Source organism: Arvicanthis niloticus, chromosome 24, assembly GCF_011762505.2.
Source record: "Arvicanthis niloticus isolate mArvNil1 chromosome 24, mArvNil1.pat.X, whole genome shotgun sequence".
Taxonomy (NCBI): domain Eukaryota; kingdom Metazoa; phylum Chordata; class Mammalia; order Rodentia; family Muridae; genus Arvicanthis; species Arvicanthis niloticus.
The window spans coordinates 15392330-15410845 of record NC_133432.1 but is presented as its reverse complement, the minus strand read 5'-3'; the positions used below and the strand labels follow the sequence as shown (position 1 = coordinate 15410845).

The 18516-nt window shown below is 48.0% G+C and overlaps 1 protein-coding gene across 5 annotated transcripts in view; it reads right to left on the bottom strand.

The window, feature by feature from the left end:
- Dnah10 (dynein axonemal heavy chain 10) overlaps positions 1–18516 on the bottom strand; it is a 112712-nt gene that overhangs the window by 29900 nt on the left and 64296 nt on the right. For all 5 annotated transcript variants that reach the window (XR_013107065.1, XM_076922919.1, XM_076922920.1 and 2 more), the window contains 11 exons: positions 16142–16264; positions 14383–14517; positions 13889–14105; positions 11967–12086; positions 10308–10453; positions 6372–6524; positions 4058–4318; positions 3245–3417; positions 1565–1658; positions 958–1125; positions 76–264 (listed from right to left, as the gene is read on the bottom strand). Coding sequence is in view for 4 of the 5 variants with exons in the window: in XM_076922919.1 (XP_076779034.1) it covers positions 76–264; positions 958–1125; positions 1565–1658; positions 3245–3417; positions 4058–4318; positions 6372–6524; positions 10308–10453; positions 11967–12086; positions 13889–14105; positions 14383–14517; positions 16142–16264 (1779 nt within the window). In the remaining variant the exon portion in view is untranslated. The remainder of the gene's footprint in view (positions 1–75; positions 265–957; positions 1126–1564; positions 1659–3244; positions 3418–4057; positions 4319–6371; positions 6525–10307; positions 10454–11966; positions 12087–13888; positions 14106–14382; positions 14518–16141; positions 16265–18516) is intronic.

The window sequence follows — 18516 nt, the reverse complement described above, 5'->3', positions numbered from 1 at the left end:
AGATGCTTTGCAAGCTCAGGTGACAAGGACAACAGCAGGTCCCGCTCCCCACTCTGTACACAGCATCCTCCTCACCTCGTAGCCTGCGGTGAAGGCAGCCAGCCTGGCCAATGACTGCTTCCCGGAGCCACCCACGCCCACCAGCAACGCGTGGCCTCGGTCCATTCGGATGATGCGGTGCACGCGGGTCAGGTGTTCCAGAGCATCGTCAAACAGCACCAGGTTCATCTTGGTGTTGATTTCGTTGTACTCCTCGAGGATTTCCTGAGTGGAGAGAATCCCTGAGCCCGACGCATTTTAAGAGACAGACTCTCTCTCCTTCTCACCAGGAAAGATAAAAAACGAAAAGAGCTATCTGTCTTTCCCCAGCATCCACGGCTAAGGAAGTAATGCAGTCCTTAAGACATGTGGGGCCACATGCATCGAGGGTGCAGTAGGCTCATGGTGGGGCAGGAGAGATGTCTCAGCTGGGAGGTGTTGCTCTTTCCAGGACCCAGGTGCAGTTCCCAGCATGCATATCAGGTGGCTCACAAATGCTTGTAACTCCAGGCCCCGGGGCTCGAACACCCTCTCTTGGTCCCTACAGGGACCTACACTCACATGTACACACACATACCACATACATAATTAAAAATAAAATGAATCTAGCCAGGCGGCCACCTTTAATCCTAGCGCTTGGGGGCGGGGGGGGGGGGAAGAGGTAGGGCAGAGGTAGGCAGATCTCAGATCTCAGAGTTAGAGGCCAGCCTGGTCTACACAGAGAAACCCTGTCTCAATAAATAAATAAATAAATAAATAAATAAATAAATAAATAAATATCTCAAGTCTGCTGGGTATCAACCTGCTAGAGGGAGCCACAGCTCATTACAGACAAGAGAGCCGCTGGAGTCCCCAAACACACCCCAAACTGGGTGTGCGATATTCTGGGAGGACAAGACGGAGGTGGGCGGTCCACACCTCGAACAGTGCCTTGGCGGCCTCGTAGTCCTGGATGTCTTCATAAATGCGTGGCTCCCCCTCTTGCAGAGCTAACCGGAAGTCCCCGAACAGGATGGGATCCCTCATCACCACCTCGAAGTCATCGTTAAAATGTTCCCTCACCAGGTTCTCTATGTGATCTTGCACCTTGAGACAAAAGCGGGTTAAGGTCCACAGACAGCTCCGCGGTTGCATACATTTGGCAGGAAGAGAATTTGCCGTTATCAGTGGGATAATCTACCTAGACCTTCCCCGTGGGCGCCTATCCTGCTGCTGTGAGCATCCTGTCTAAGCAATACGTTGGTTTACATTGGTTTCTCTTGGTTTCGTTTTTTTCTAAGTCCTCTCTTGTTGCTTTTTAAATTACATTTATTTGTTTGTGCTGAGGGGGTCATGTGTAGAGGTCAGAATATAACTTCCGGGAGTCGGTTCTCTCTTTCCACCACGTAGGTTCCAGGGATGGAACTCAGCTCATCAGCCTTGGCCCCAAGTGCCCGCTGAGCCATCTTGCTGGCCCCATGGGCATGCATTCTATTCAGCCCTTGCACGGGGTTTCCCACCCGCCGAGGTGGCTGCGCATGCTCACCAGCTGCTTGTCTACTTCGTTAATGAGCCGGTCATGGAAAACCCGCAAGCACTCATTTCTCCACACCCTTACCATCTGGGACACTGTCTGAAACCTACAGGAGAGGACAATGTTGTTGGTCACCAGGTCCTCTGGGGAGGAAGATGCCTAGCTGGGTGGGGGAACACAAAAGCCATATCCCTATAAGCAAATTAAATACAGGGCCACGAAATCCTCACCCACAGCTCCTCCTACCACAAGGAAGAAATGGAACCTTCCCATCAGTTCCCTACACTATTCAAAGCTCATGCGTACATGCTAGGATGTGTGAACTTAAAACCAGCCTTGCTGAACAGTGGTAGCACGCGCCTTCAATCCCAGCACTCGGGAGGCAGAGGCAGGTGGATCTCTGAGTTCAAGGCTAGCCTGGTCTACAAAGCAAGTTTGGGGACAGCCAGGGCTACACAGAGAAACCTTGTCTGGAAAAACAACAAAAGGTCAGCCTCAGAACGGCTCCTTTTCCTGGCCGTATTTCCAGAACTTTCTCTAGTTACTGACAAAAAGCCATCATCCCACCCAGGAGACTAGGAACGAGAAGAACCACTGCTCTTAAACGACCCTCGCACTCCAAGCCAGGTTAGAGCATGCGTCGAGAGCTCTGCTGTTCTTCAAGGCTTCCAGTTCCTGGCACAAATCCACACAGCTCGGCTCTTGCCGATCCACAGAGACCAAAAGGGGCAGGGGAAGTGGGAGTCTGATGTTCTCGAGGCTGTTTTTATAGAGTCCTAATTCTTTCTGGGCTGTATCTGGCAACTCCTGAAGACTGGCTCATCTTCCACTCAGCTGGAAATACTGTATCAAATGAACCACAATATCCACACAGGCCCAGTCTGAGCTGAGCGGGTGAGGCTCCAGGGCGACCACCAGAGGGACCAAGAAGCCCCATTTGCAGGGTCTCAGGACATCAGCTGTTACCCTAAGGCAATGATTCTCCACCTCTACCCCTGTCCCATCTTATTCTTTGAGGCAGGATCTCAAACCCAGAGCTCTCGGATAAGGGTAGTCCCACTAGCCAGCCTGCCTTGGGGCATCTGCTAGAATGACAGGAGAGCCCACACACCATCCCAGCATTTACATGGCTTCTGAAGATCTGTGTTCTGAACTCACACTGGACCTGCACCATCCCCAGCTCTCTCTCCATCCCTTCTTGGTTTTGACTTTTCTGAGACAAGATCTCATGGACCCCAGGTGGGCCTTGAACTTCATATGTAGTCCAAAAAATGACAAAAACCCTGCTGATTCTCTCTCTAGTCGAATGGTTCCTAACCTTCCTAATGCTGTGACCCTTTAGTACAGTTCCTCATGTGGTGTTGACACCCAGCCATAACATTATTTTGTTGCTACTTCAGAACTATAATTTTGCCAGTTATGACTCATAATGTAAATATCTATATTTTTCAATGGTCTTAGGAGACCCCTGTGAAAGGGTTGCTCGGCCCCCAAAGGGGTTGTGCCGCACAGGTTGAGAGTCACTGTCCTAAGCATTTACCTGTTTCTCAATCAATAGAATCAAGGATGTCATGTGACTCACTGCTGCATTTTTTTTTTTTTTTGAGCTATCTGATTCGTTGGTACGTCCTAACAAAAGCCATCATGTCTTTAGGGTATATTTTAGAAAAACAACTCCCCCCACAAACTCACCGATCTGGGTTAGTAAGGACAAGGCCATTAAACACCCTGGAGAGGTCTCGAAGGTTGAAGATGTAATGGAACTTCGAAGGGGTGGGAGGCAGATCTTGAACGATGTTTTTGTAAAGCGTTAATGTGCAGAATGTCAGCTTCTTGCTCACACCGCCAATGCTCTCATTAAAGGTCTTTAAAAAATGAAAAGATCCACCGTGTTATCAGCAGGAGAATGGATAGGTGAATGTGAATTTTTATGACCGAACAGTATGTGATTAGGAAAGGTAATGAAACACTGGCGTGCAGATGAATCTTGAAAACTTGATGCTAAGTGAGAAAAGCCAGACTCCAGGGCCCACTGATGTGGAATACCACAGGCATATGGGGCCATGGAGATGGAAGCAGGTGAGCGGCTTCTAGGGGCTGAAAGAGATGCAAGGCCTACCTGGGATACATGAGATCTTATAATGGGTACAGGTTTCTGTTGGATTTTTTTTTAAAGTTCTATTTACACAGTGAGAATAGTTAGCCAAGACTTAGTGGACCAAAAGTGCCTCTGAACTGCATCTGCTAAAATGGTTAAAATAATGAATCTTCTCATTCCATGAATTTCTCAGTTTCAGCCCTCTGACAATGGGGTATGTGGGATATGACCATCATCTGTGGTTAAAACAGCATCAGGCAAGGTTCAGAGGTCCTCCTGCTCCCCTTCTGGCTGAATCCTCAAGTGCACAGACCCTACTCTAGGGTAAGTAAATCAGGCCTTCACACACATAAATCAGGCCCCCCCCCCCACATTGTCCTCCTTGTGTGTAAAGAAAGCCCAGTTACCGAGGTGTGGCCCTTCAGAATGGAGTAGTAGATCAAGTTCAGGGACTCCTCTGATGGAAAAGGGACGTTGAAGACGCTGAACAATGAGAGGAACCTGGGGTCCACCTCGTTACGGCCCCCTCCTGCCTTCCCCATTGCAGCGATGAAGCCCAGATCACGGATACTCTTACAGTTGAGTTCTTTCCCACGGTCATATAAGTAGCCCTTTTCTAACAGCAGCTTTAGCAAAGCGATGGGCTGCTGGGTACCATACTCGTCCACCTGGTAGGTTTTTAGAGGAAGGAGAAAAGCAGTATCAAAAAGCAGGGCTTGGCAAGGCTGTGGTGACCTTAAAAACTCACCCCTCCTGTTTCCCTCTGAGCATTCTGGGATTGTCCTCACAGGACTTCTAAGGTCTACAACTGTCTATTCATTCCTGAGGTTTAAGGTATGTCTCCCTCACTACACTGTTCACTCCATGAAGGCAACAACTGCTGAGCTTTACACATGGCACATCACCAGTTTCCTGGTAAGAGTTCAGCAAATGGAGTGGATGGATGGATGGATGTATAGATGGGTAGATGAGTGGATGGATGGATGAATGGATAGATGGATGAATGGATAGATGGAGGAATGTGTATATAAGCATTTGGATGAATAGATGGGTAAATGAGTAGATAAATGGCTAGATGAAAGAATGTGTATGTATGTAGATGAATGGATGAATGGATGGATGGATGGATGGATGGATGGATGGATGAGTGTATGGATAGATGGAAGAATGTGTATGTATGTATATAGAAGGATGGATGGGTATATGGATGGATACATGGGTGGGTAGGTAATGGATTGATGGATGGATAGATAGATAGATAGATAGATAGAAGAATGTGTATATATGCAAGTGGATAGGTGGATGGATGGATAGATGAATAGATGGATAGATGAAAGAATGTGTATGTATGTATATAGAAGGATGGATGGGTATATGGATAGATACATGGGTGGGTAGGTAATGGATGGTTGGATTGATGGATGGATAGATAGATAGAAGAATGTGTATATATGCAAGTGGATAGGTGGATGGATGGATAGGTGAATAGATGGATAGATGAAAGAATGTGTATGTATGTATATGGATAGATGGATGGATAGATGGATAGATGGATGGGTAGATGAGTGTATGGATAGATGGAAGAATGTGTATATATGCATATAGAAGGATGGATGGGTATATGGATGGATACATGGGTGGGTAGGTAATAGATGGATGGATAGACAGATGGAAGAATGTGTATGTATGTATATAGAAGGATGGATGGATGGTTAGATAGATGAATAGGCAGATGGATGGATGGGTAGATGGATAGATGAATGGGAGAGTATGTGGATGGATAGACAGAAGAGTGGTTAGGTAGTGTAGGTGGATGGATGGATGGATGGTGACCAAGTAGATGAATGGATAAGTGGATGGATAAATAGATGGGTGGATGGATGAGTAGGTGACTGGATGGATGGAGAGATGGATAAGTAGATGGATAGTGGATGAATTGGTGTCTAAGGATCCCTTATCATATGGATGGAAAAATAAGCAAATGGTAGATAAATAAAATAGCAGGTACATAGATAACTAGGTATGTGGATGGACAATGGACAGATGGCCAGACATGTTACAGATGCACAGATCCTGCTGTGTACAGAGTTCTTTTAGAAGACAAATTTTCAGAGGAGAAAGGCTCTGTGACCCAATACAAATCTCAATTCTAGGATGCTGAGAAAACTCTCCACCTGTCAGGCCCCAGCCCCAGTGTGGAACTCAGGATGACGTAGGAGGTGCCTGCCGTTCTGCCTCCCACATGAGTGGGAACAGAAGTGTCACCTAGGTCAGAGGTCACTAGGGAAGCCCTCCCTCAGACTCCAGAGGCAGCTTTACTCCTGGCATTGGAGACCATGTCACACAGTGAGGAGACCTGTGTGAGAGGAACATTGAGGACCTGCCACCTCAGCTGGCTCTCACACCATGTGGAGTTACAGACACACACTCAGACCTAAAGAGATGGCTCGGTGGTTAGGAACACCTGCTGCTCCTTCAGATCATCAGAGTTCTGTTCTCTGTTCCATGTCAGGAAACTCACAACCACCTGTATGTAACTCTAGCTCCTGAGGGATCTAAACACCCTTCTTCTGGTCTCTTTGGGTACATGTGGCATCATCTATACACACAGGCACACACCCGTAAAAATAAATAAAAATTAAAATTAGTCTTAAAAAGTAAAAAATCTTAAAAAGACATGAACTTCCACACACATATGCAGCCCCTGTAAGCCCTGCTCACCTTTGGCATGTTCATGTCATCCATGAACACCAGCAGGCGCTTCCCCATGGGAGGCCCATACGTGTCCTTTGTCCGCTTCTCCACATTGGCTTCTAAATTCCTCTGGATGTCGAGGGATGTGGTTCGAGAGGAGAAATTGACCATCAGCACGATCTGCCACAGAGCAGAGGATGGTATAACAGGTGGTTTACAAACTAACATTTCCAGAGCAGATGCAGGTCTGTGTTCATCATTTTTAAGTGCTACAGCCAGGGGTTGTTGCTGCGGCACACTCGGGAGGCAGAGGCAAGAGAATCTCTGTAAGTTCAAGGCCAGCCTGGTCTACACAGTGAGACCCTGTCTCAACAACCACCATACCCTGTGTCCTTCTGTTAGATTACATGTTGCCACTCATGAGCCTGGGGACAATGCAGGCTATGGAGCACTGTCACTGAGACCACACTGTCTTGAAATCAGAGCCACCGTGACTCCCTTGTGATGGGAGACATCACAAGGTTGGACCCACTAACATCCCCTCATTGCCGGGTGGAGGGGGGAAAGACTCTGAAGGCCCCCAACCCTTCCTAAGATACACAACCAGCTAATTACCCATAGGTCATCCTGCTTCTGTTGAGTGACTCCATCATACTTGTTTGGTTCATCGAGCTGGACTTGGGTAGGATCATCCCTTGGTCCTTTTTCTCTGGGTGGTTAGAAAGACACGCCCAGGAAAAGTCACATGATGATGTGTGGTGGGAAGGAGAGTTTTGTTCTACCTGGGCAGCCTCCAAAAAGGCAATTGCCTGACCCTTCAGAGCCTGGAAGGTAACTTTAATGACATCTGCTGGACCACTCGCCATGGCAGAGGTGTTTTGAACACCAATTGTTTTCAAGGCAACTGCCCAATAATAAAGAAGCCAAATCTTGTAACTGGAGGGAAAATGTTCCCATCCAAGCTCCTGCACATGGAGGAGGCTCTTCTCTCTCTCTCTCTCTCTCTCTCTCTCTCTCTCTCTCTCTCTCTCTCTCTCTCTCCTTCCCTCTCCTTTTCTCCCCTCCCCACAGATTCGGCCGTATATCAGCCTCGGCTGGGACTGCTGTGCCACACAGCTTGCTGGCCCCCCGCCCAGAGCTAGGGTTCAGACAGTGAGATGTTTAAACAATTTCTCAGTTGGTACCAAAGTTGTTGGCCTGTGGACCACACATTGGGAACAGTGAACTTTTAAAATATCCATCAACCCAGCTGCCTATGAGTACATGTCCATATTAGATAACAGGTTCTTTGTATGTGTGTCTGCTCACAGCCCATGAGGTCTCGGGGTGGGATCCTGGGAAAGCACAGGTGCACACAGAGGATGCTGAGCTTGGCTTCCTCACCGGGCTTCCACAGACCTGAAAGTCCTGCAGGTTCTAGTGCCAGCTCTATGCCCTCTGCTGTGACACCACCAAAACTAAACACACCACATTGCTGTGACTGCACATTGGGGGGACAGGCAGGCAGGCCTGATCCACCCAATAGTCCTTGCAGGGTAAAGCCCAGGTGAACATCCCAGGCCCCCGAGGCCCAGGTGTAGAAGAGGCATGGGATGGAAAGTACCAGAGAAGGAAATGGGGGGCATCACTGCCTTTTGATGTTTGTTTGTTGAGACATGGTCTCTCTCCTGGGTATTCTGGAACTCACTGTGTAGACCAGGCTAGCACAGAACTCACAGAGATCTGTCATATATCTTGCTGTCTCTGTCTTTTGAGGTTCCAAAGTTGAGACAAGAATTGGGGTCTTTATCACTGTGGTGGTTTCCCAAAAGTCTCCGGCATTTGGATACTTGGTATCCAGTTGTTGGCACTGTTGGGGGAAGGAGGTGTGGTCTCCCTGGAGGAAGTGCATCACTGGGGGTGGGCTTTGAGATTTTAAAAACCATGCGCCATTCCCAGTTAGCACTCTCTGTTTCCTGCTAACAGTTTGAGACTCGAGCTCTCAGTTGTCCTTGCTGCCATGCCTAGTGTTGTTGCCACAGTTCCCCAGGATGGCGATGGACTCTTACCCCCTCTGGAACCATAAGACCCAAATCAACCCTTCTATTAGCTGCTGTGGTCATGTGCTTTTATTACAGGAAAGGAAAGCACAGCAGTGGATAGAGATAAACAAAGGCAGACTGTGAGAATAAGAAAACTGTTGAAGCAGGTAGAGGGACACAGAGGACATGAACAGGCCCTCGGAGGTGACAGTGTATGAGAAAAGGACACAGCTTCCTTGTCACCATGGACACTCTCACTTTCCCCGTGTCCATGCCCCCCCCCATGAGTCCCCAAGGAGTTGTTGTGTGTGTGAGCTTCAGCTTGTCCTGTGATGGTAGCCTATGCCGAGACCCTGTTCATAGCAGACCTTCCCACATTTGACCAAGTCCTAGAATGTACAAAAGGATGACAGAGAATGTGGCAGCTAACCTCCACAATGGTCCAATCAAGGGGAGCAGAGGCCTCCTGCTGTGGCCCATCTGGCACTGCAGAATTGAGAGAGAGGCACCTGCAAAGCTATGTACTGAGCTCAGGAAGTATCTCATTCTAAGTAGCTCTGTATTATATAAAATGGTGGCCCTTTGGTCGGCATACCATCCTAAGAGACTCTGTCTGACAAGCTTTGATTCCACTGGGGGAGAAGGATTTCTATAACCCCCCAAAATTGCACCATCGGTCAGAGACACCTCCATCCAGCACAGACTGATTTGCCTTGTGCTCTAGCAGGGGCATGATTTTGCCAGCTGCAGATACATTTGGAAACAATGGGCCTTTTCACAGGGAATATAAATGCTAGGACCCTCAATGGTGGGATGGGTTGTTGGTTGGTTGTTGTTGGTTGTGGTTTGTTAAGTAGTCAGGCACCAAGAAAGGAGAGAAGAAAAAATTAGATACCCTGACAGTGAAGGTCAAACTTGCCCCCAAGGAACTCAATGCCCCTAGTCAACAGAAAGTTGTCTAATGATAACGTCTCCTATCTTTGGACTTGAAAGGATGGAAGAAAGAAGAACCACAAAATAGCCAAAGTTCGGCTACAGGTTACCAAGGTAGGTAGGTGAACTTTGTGACAAACAGCTGTCATTGAAACACCGTGAATTTCTTATTATTCAGTAGATTCTGACATCATGAAAAGAAACACACGTTTGTCTCAGTCTCTGGGATAGTGCATTCCTGACACTGTCCCAAAGGAACATATTGGCTTCTGCCTTGTGGTCCATCTTAGATTTCCATGGTGAAGGAAGCCTTCACCCTTGGCTGTCATGGCTGTGAACGGAATATGTGCCAGCTATTATAATATAATATAATATAATATAATATAATATAATCGTTCATTTCATGATAGTGAGCCTTGGAGGCTCCTGGGACCTCTGGGGGAATGATCAGATGGGAGTCTCAAGCTTGTATCAAGCGATCTGCAGAGAAACAGACTCAGGGCTTCTAAGGAAGTGGCTTTTCTTTTCTGTTATGAAGGTGGGACTTTCTCTGGCAGGCTCTCTCTTTCTCTCCGTATGATGCTTTCCACCATAGTTGCCCTGCACCAAGAAGGCCCTCGCCTGCCAGACAGCAGAACCATGTCCTTGAACTAGCTGGCTCCCAAGAGGTCTTGGTCTCCAGTCTTTTGTTTATAGCAAAGGTCTAAGACAAGCACAGTCAGGCATTCCTAGGAGAGGGCCACACGGTGAGGATCTGAGGCCTCCAGCCACATGAAATGCCATCTTAGAGGATGCTCACCCAGCTCCAGTCAGGCCTTCAAGTGAGCACAGCCTTCACCAACACTTAACTACAATTTCATGAGAGTTCCTGACCTTGAGTTACCCAGCTAAGCCACTTTGCAATTCCTGACCCATGGAAAATGAGAGGTAATGGTGACCTTAAGCCATCGTGTGCTGGGGTAACTTGTTACACAGCAGCAACAGGTAACTCATACAAATGAACACTTACATTGGTCTCCTCATTCAGATTTTTGAGGAAGTTCTGGGTAGTGGCTGTCTTAGAAGTGCCGGATTCCCCCACAAAAAGAACAGGGTGCTTGATTTTAACCATCTGTTCTAGTATCCAGGTGGTGCGGGTGGTGTCCACGGTGTGAACTGGAAGACAGGGGAATCTGAGTGTCACAGGACCGTCGAGCATTTGGGCCCTGGCCATTCACACAGAGTCCCATGCATCCAAGAAGAGGTAGCTGGGACTGGAGAGGTGGCTCAGTGGTTAAGAACTTTGCTCTGGAAGCATGAGGAATCCCCCAGCACCTACATTAAAATCTGTGTGTGGGTGTGGGTGTGGGTGGCTTTAATTCTAGTATCCAGAAGAGTGAAGACAGGCAGGTCCTGAGAGCTTGCTAGCCAATCAGGAGAGCCAGAACAAGTCTCAGGCTCAGTGAGGGGCCCTGTCTCAAGGCAAGAAAGCACAGAGCATTACAGAAAGACCCTTGATGGACCGCCCATGCTTCCACAAGTGTGCCTAGGTGCACCTTCCCTCCCCCCACACAAACAATTTTGTTTTGTTTTCAAGTTTTTAATGTGCATTAGTGGTTTTTGTCTACATGTATATCTGTGTGAGGGAAGGAGTCAGATTCCCTGGAGCCAGAGTTACAGACAGTTGTGAACTGCCATGTGGTTGCTGGGAATTGAACCAGTAAGCCATCTCTCCAACCTGGTTTGGTTTTGGGTTTTCAAGACAGGGTCTCTGTGGGTAGCTCTGGCTATCTTGGAACTCACTCTATAAACCAGGCTGGCCTTGAACTCACAGAATTCTGCCTGCCTCTGCCTCCTAAGTACTGGGATCAAAGACCTGCGCCACTGTGCTGCCACCTGGTGTTTTGTTTTGTTTTGTTTTGTTTTGTTTTAAGCCAAGCTCTGACCACACAGGTGAATGTGAATCAAAGCCTAGCCTCAGTTTCCCTGCTGTCCCATGGGTTTTTGGAGATGTGACATCCACCTGATCAAATTAAGTATGAACTATTTCCTTGGCAAAGTGATGGTGGCAACTGGCCCAGCTTAAACCACCCTGCTCCCGGAACTTCAACTGATTTGCACTCTAACTGAAAACCCAACTCATGCCTCCAGCCCCTGCAGGACCAATATCTTGGAAACCTCCACTGAAGGCAGCATCTTAGCACACTCAGGTGCAGCCCACCCTCTCTCCTGTAGGAAAGTTTCCATCCCAGAGGGCTCCTGAGAAAATGCAGGTGTCTTGCTACATTAGCACCATGCACCAGACAGGACACGCTTACTATGGAATCATAGGAGATGGAACAGGACTCCCCAGGTCGCCCTTTGTGAACGGATGCTGTGGCTTCCCTCTTGCCCTCCCTGGACCCAGCCAGCCCTGTGGCTGGAACGCCCTAGGAAATGCAAAGCAAAGTGAAGATCGGGCCACCATGAATATCCGTTTACCCAGAAAAGCCCAGGACACAGCCACACAGAGGTGCTCAGAAGCATGGGAAAAAGAGGGACCCCAAGGGGCCCATGGTGCCAACCTCTAGTCACTCCCAGCCAGTTCCCTGGCTGGCATTTAGTTGCCAATGAGGCCACAGTCGTCTTTTCAAACTTTTCCACACTTATTCACACCAGGAAGCTAAGACCAAGCCCAATGCTTACACACCCAGGATGTCCACAAATTTCTTCTCGTGGCTGTGAACATACTCAGGAACTAGCTTGTTCCATGGGATCCAGTGGTTCCGCTTGGAATCAAAATGGAAGTCGTATAGGGTGGGAAGATGCCCTGCAGGGGACAAGGATCCATGTTGCTTTTGGTCATAGATGTGGGAATGAGATAGATTCTGACACATCTGAAATGAGCTGCTTGTACTTGCTTGCTACACCTTCACAGGATAGGTACTCAGAATCAATGCACACATGGGTCAGAGTCTGAGAATTTTGGACCAGTGCTACCTGTTTGCCGTTGGCCACCAAGCCTTCCCTGGGGGACACAACCATGGGGTACAAAGCCATGTCCCCACCCTTACAGATGCTGGTGGCCCTAACAAGGGGAAATAGAGACAAGTAAACAGACAGTGTTGATGCAGATGCTAAACTCTGAGACTGGAGAAGTACAGCTATGACCCATGACCTATGACCCATGAGGGCATCTGGAAGACTGGATAGGAAAGAGGTGGACAACCATAGTGTTAAGGATAGCTCCAGAGCTGGATCCCCGTCCACCCCTGCACCCCATTCATCACACCATTTTCTCACAGAAACCCCCTCCACATGTGTGCCATACCCACCCGTCTCTGGGACAGATCATTTCTCCAAGCAGAAGGCCATTCATGGGCTCCACCTGTTTGTATTTAAGGGCAAATGTCTTCACACAAAATCTTAAACCCAGGAGTGGTATAGCTGAGGTAGGACTATGCCTGGTTTCTGAGAAACCACCAAATTGAATTCCAAAGTGGTTGTACAAGTTTGTACTCCCACCAGCACTGGAGGAGCGTTCCCCTTGCTCCACATCCTCCCCAACATGTGCTGTCACTTGAGTTTTTCATCTTAGCCATTCTGACTAGTGTAAGATGGAATCTCTGAGTTGTTTTGATGTGCATTTCCCTGGTGACTAAGGACTTTGAACAGAGACTGAGGTAATGGCCCAACTTGAGACCCATTCCATGGGCAAGCACCAGTCCCTGACCCCTTTAATGATACTCTGTTGTGCTTGCAGACAGGAGTCTAGCATGGCTGTCCTCTGAGAGGCTCCACCCAGCAGCTGACCCAGACAGATACAGACACCCACAGTCAAACAGTGGATGGAGCTTGGGGACTTTCATGGAAGAATAGGAGGAAGGATTGTGGGCCCCAAAGAGGATAGGAACTCCACAGGAAGACCAACAGAGGCAACTAACCTGGAGCCTTGGGGCTCTCAGAGTCTGAACCACCAACCAAAGAACATACACAGGCTGGACCTACATCCCGCCCCCACATACACATGTAGCAGATGTGGTTTGGTCTTCATGTGGGCCCCAAACAACTGGAGTGGGGGCTATCTCCAAAGCTGTTGCCTGTCCATTGGATATGCTCTTCTAGCCAGGCTGCCTTGTCTGGCCTCAGTGGGAGATAAAGTGCCTAGCCTCACAGACTTGATGTACCAGGGTGGGGGGATACCCAAGGAGGCCCCCACCAGATCAGAGGAGAAGGGGAGGTTGGAGGGGAGGAGGATTGTGGGAGGGGTGACCAAAAGAGGGGCAGTGAGCAGATGTCAAGTGAATGAGTAATAAAACCTTAAACCCTTCATCTGATGTCTTCCTGCTAGTGTACAAGACAGATGGGGGAGACCTGGGGTAAAACAGGGAACCCTGGGGTGTGTCAAGTGTGGAGAGCTCAGGCAGAGCTGGAGCATAAGGATCCGATATGGCACAGAGGGGCAGCCTCCTCTAGCAGTGGTGTCTGGGGGTTGGCCTGCTGGAGAGGACAACGCACTTGAAGTCCTGAATGTAGCAAGTGGTCATGTCGCCCAGGCCACCAACCCACACAGGCAGGGAACAAGGAAAAGTCCATTCATGTCTGCACCCGAAAGAGGATCCAGATTCCTACCTGGCAATTCTCCGGGACGGGCCCAGTTCCCTTCAGTCTCCGCAGTGGGCATTGATGAGAGGCGTTTGATACACTCGTCAAATTTGACTCTTCCCTCCTCAAGCAGGGAGGAACCCAGGGAGCAGTAGAGAGCCTCCAGGAAGAAGCACTCTAGCAGGTCAAGGTCCTCGATTTCTCCTTCTAGTAGCGAATCCATCATCTTGGTTAACTGGGTCACCTGGTCACAAAAAGCCTGTCTCAGCCCACCTTCCCTACCTCCATGATACCATCCTATCCTGAGTCCTGGCATCCCCTATCCCACAGTGATGGCAAACATACCCGCCATATTGGTTCAGACACATGGAGCCTGGCACCTTGGCTTGCATGGGGTCACAAGAATATGTCCTGCCATTCATCCATGAGGCATCGCTGTTCCCTGTAAGCCCCTCCCCCACCTCATAGGACCATCTCTCCTGAAGCTGTCCCTTTTGCCCTCAGCTGAGAAGTGTTCTTACCATATTTAGGTCTGTCTGAGGCACCACCATCTTCAGCCTCTCCCCTTGCCTCCCGTCCACTATGCCTTCTATGATCATGTCGATGAGAGTGGGCACATATTTCTCGAAGAGGTCATTTAAATACTTTTGCTCCACCTATGGAGGAAAGATCCAAGTCCTTTTCAAGGGTCTTTTTAACTGGAATTTCATCAGAGGTTTATCTTCTCCCAAGAAGCATAAGAAATAACTATGGCAATGACTTCAACAGGGGCCAAATCCCAGGGCCGGTGACTTTCGTCACACACAAGAAAGGTTCTTTAGGCTATGCCCATTTTTTCTTGACTACCACAACATACCCACACCTTGGAGTGATGGAGGATAACAGGCCCCTTTTGACAGGAGAGAAGCTGATGGTCTTAGAATTCAAGTACTACCACAATCGGTCATTCAGCAAAGAGTACAAAGTACCATAATCGAGGTGGGGCTGGAGGCTGGGCTCCATCCTTATGATGGCATACAAATTCCCAATTCCCGAGCCATGGGTCAGCAGCAAAGAGCATTTGCTGCTTTTACAGAGGACCTGTGTCCAATTCTTTACATCTACATGGTGGCTCGCACCAGGCTATGACTCCAGTCCCAGGGGATCTGACACCCTCGTCTGACCTCCCTGGGCACACCAAGCATGCACATAGTGTGCATAAATGCATACAGGCAAAACCCTAGTATGCATAACAAAATAAAAAATATTTTTTAAAAGTTTAAGATGGTGGATTGCTCTTGGAGAGGAACCAATGTTCAGTTCCCAGGACCCACACTGGGCAGCACATAAGTGCTGTAACTCCAGCTCCAGGGGGTCAGATACCCTCTTCTTGACACTGCACTCATATGTATCAAGAGTGTGTATGTGTGTGTGTGTGTGTGTGTGTGTGTATACTTAATCAAAAAGTAAAGTAAATTTTAAGAAAATAAAGTTGAGTGCTGGAAGTATCTTTTCAACGTGGTATCAAAGTCCACCAAGGGACTCATGGGTCCCTCTGAGGAAAATCCTCCCCACGGGACATTGTTTCTTGTGGCCCTGGCATGTTTCCCCTGGCCATCTCTTCTCTGGGATAATTATGTTCTGGTTTCCAATTCATGACAGTCAAGAGAGACATCCAGGCCACCTGTGCAGCGGTCACAGGATATTGGGTGTGATTAAAGCCACAAAGCACACATGACGGTCTTATACACCAACTTTCTATAAATTCTACTGTTAAGATGGGACACAGTGGTTAACTGAAGCCATCTGATCTCTGCTACAGGGCAAAACAGTTCATGTGTACGACTCTCATGCAACTGAGCAAAAGTACAAAACGGGACACCCTATCTCTCCATAACTGGGCTCATCTGAACCAGGTTTGCACACTGGTTACACACCGGTGTGTGTGTGTCTTCAGATGTGTATTACCCAGAATCCACCTGGCTGGCTACAGCCATGTCCTGCATCCCTGTATTATCTCTGGCTGTGTTCTCACCCAAGGGGCAAACTAGAGTAGGTACAAAAGAAACTCACTCATGCAACTGATAATGTTTCCTATCTGCCTCTTTGCTGAGGTGTGTTGATTCCTGGCCTAAGCCATGAATATCATTACCCATCTCACTAGTACACATGACCCAGAGGCTTGTCAGGTTGTACACTCAGGGACACACACAGCAGGTGGAGGACAAGGTGCCAGCTCCTCCAAGCATCCCTTGTTCAACACTCCTGCTCGTGGTTGAGCTGTTTGAGGACAAGTCTCACCTTGTTCTGTATCTGTTGTAGCCATTTTTTCCAGTATGGTTGGTATTTTAGGTTCTTGGGGTCCACATAGACCATCCCGCATCGAGACACAGTAGCTGGAGAGGCGTATTGCAAGTCTCCAACCTGGGAAGAAAGCAAACTCTACAGCTAGTAAACCCTCTCCTCATGGCTGCTAACACATGGTTCATGCATGCCAGGGCCTTCCCTGTGCAAAGACTCACAAGGAAAGGACGCCCTACCAGATAGTTGGCACAGCTATTATGAGGTTTTTAACCAAACATGGTGGTCATGATGAGATCGCTCATGCCAACCATCTCTCCAGCCACTTTGCTTTATTTCAGTTTGGTTGATTGATTGATTTTTCTCTCCTCCTCCTCCTCCTCTTCCTCCTCCTCCTCCTCTTCCTCCTCCTCCTCTTCTTCTTCTTCCTCCTCCTCTTACTCCACCTCCCCCCCCACCCCCTCTTCTTATTCTTATTCTTCTTATTATTCTTCTTATTCTTCTTCTCTCTCTCTCTCTCTCTCTCTCTCTCTCTCTCTCTCTCTCTCTCTCTCTCTCTGTCTCTCTCTAAGACAGGGTCTCCTTGTGTAGCCTTAGATATCCTGGAACTCACTCTATAGACTAGACTGGCCTCAAACTCACAGAGACCCACCTGCCTCTGCCTCCCAAGTGCTGGGATTAAAGAGATGTGCCACCACTGCCAAGTTGTTTCAGTTTTTAAAAATAGGGTCTCATATAGCCCAGGCTACCCTGTAACTAAGGATAACCTTGAATTCCTGGTCCTCATGCCTCCACTTCCTGAGGGCTAGAATGGCAGGGGTGTGGCAGCCCATCTGCTTTATGCAGTGTTGGAGATAAACTCAAGGCCTTGTGAATGCAAGGTGAGCTCTATAGGGGGTGGTGCTAATGCTAAGGTCCTATTCCCCAATTGGTTCTTGATCTGTCAGTAAAGAAAGCCATAGGACAATTGCTGGGCAGAAGGTATAGGCGGGACACTTCTGGGTAGAGCAAAAACTACACGCAATGATCTCTCTACCAGCTGACCTACAGCTGCAGCCCCCAAACATCATGCTACAGTTTTCTTCTCCTTCTCTCTGTTTCTTTTTTAACATGGCTGGCAACGGGTATCACAAAGTGTAAGTCTAAAGTTAACAACATGGACAGATGTCTCTCTTCATAAAAGACATGGTTTCATGAGCCAACTAGACCATGGTATGCACAAACACAAGTGTACCGATGGATTCTGCAGACTGGAGGAAAAGGATGTCACTATTAAGCTGGGACAAGAGCGAGTCCTCAGGCACAGCTAGGAACAGCACTTGGTATGGTAATCAGAAAGCGGAGCATGGGTGGGGCTCAAGACAGTGGTCTTTAGGAAAAACAGGAGGGCTCACTTCTTGACATGTGAGAAAAAAGGAAGGTCACTACAAACTCCAAACAAAAATAAATGGCCCTAAAAGGCAAAGAATGAATTACAGTAAATTAGCTGGCTCTGTAGTAAATATTTCCAAATTGAAAACTATGTAAATGGGGTTTACTGTTAAACAATTTAGCAATATAGTATTCTGAGGAGGGAGGGCCAGCAACTGATGCAGCAAATGAATCCTCACATTCAGGGGACTCCGTCATTAAGTAATACATAAAGTTTTAACTTTTGCTTTGTGGTTTTTTTTTTTTTTGTTTTTTTTTTTTTTTATGGCTGGAGAGACAGCCGTGGGTGCTGGGAACCAAACTCTTATATTTTTGGTTGTGAGCCTAGCCTTTAACAGCTGAGCCATCTCTCCAGCCCTTTTGCTTTGTTTCTGTAGGGACTTGCTACAGGCCTCAGACTCATGGGAATCCTCCTGTCTCCTGAGCAATCTTCCAATTGCTGGTATTACAAGCATGTGCCATTATGTTCAGTAATAATGTGTAAGTTTAAAAGCTTGTATTTTTAGTGTGTGTGTGTGTGTGTGTGTGTGTGTGCGTGCCAGGGAGTGTCACTATTAGAGGGTGTGGCCTTGTTGGAGTAGGTGTGGCACTGTGGGCGTGGGTTTTAATACCCTCATCCTAGCTGCCTGGAAGTCAGTCTTCCACTAGCAGCCTTCAGATGAAGATGTAGAATTCTCAGCTCCTCCTGCACCATGCCTGCCTGGATGCTGCCATGTCCCCACCTTGATGATAATGGACTGAATCTCTGAACCTGTAAGCCAACCTCAATTAAATGCTGTCCTTATAAGACTTGCCTTGGTCATGGTGTCTGTTCACAGCAGTAAAACCCTAAGACACCTACACACATACCCAAGTTTGCAAACATAGATAAATGTAATGTTAAAAATAAAAAAAGAAATCAACTCATTATAAACTTCTGAATTTTCACGGCCACCTACCTCAAT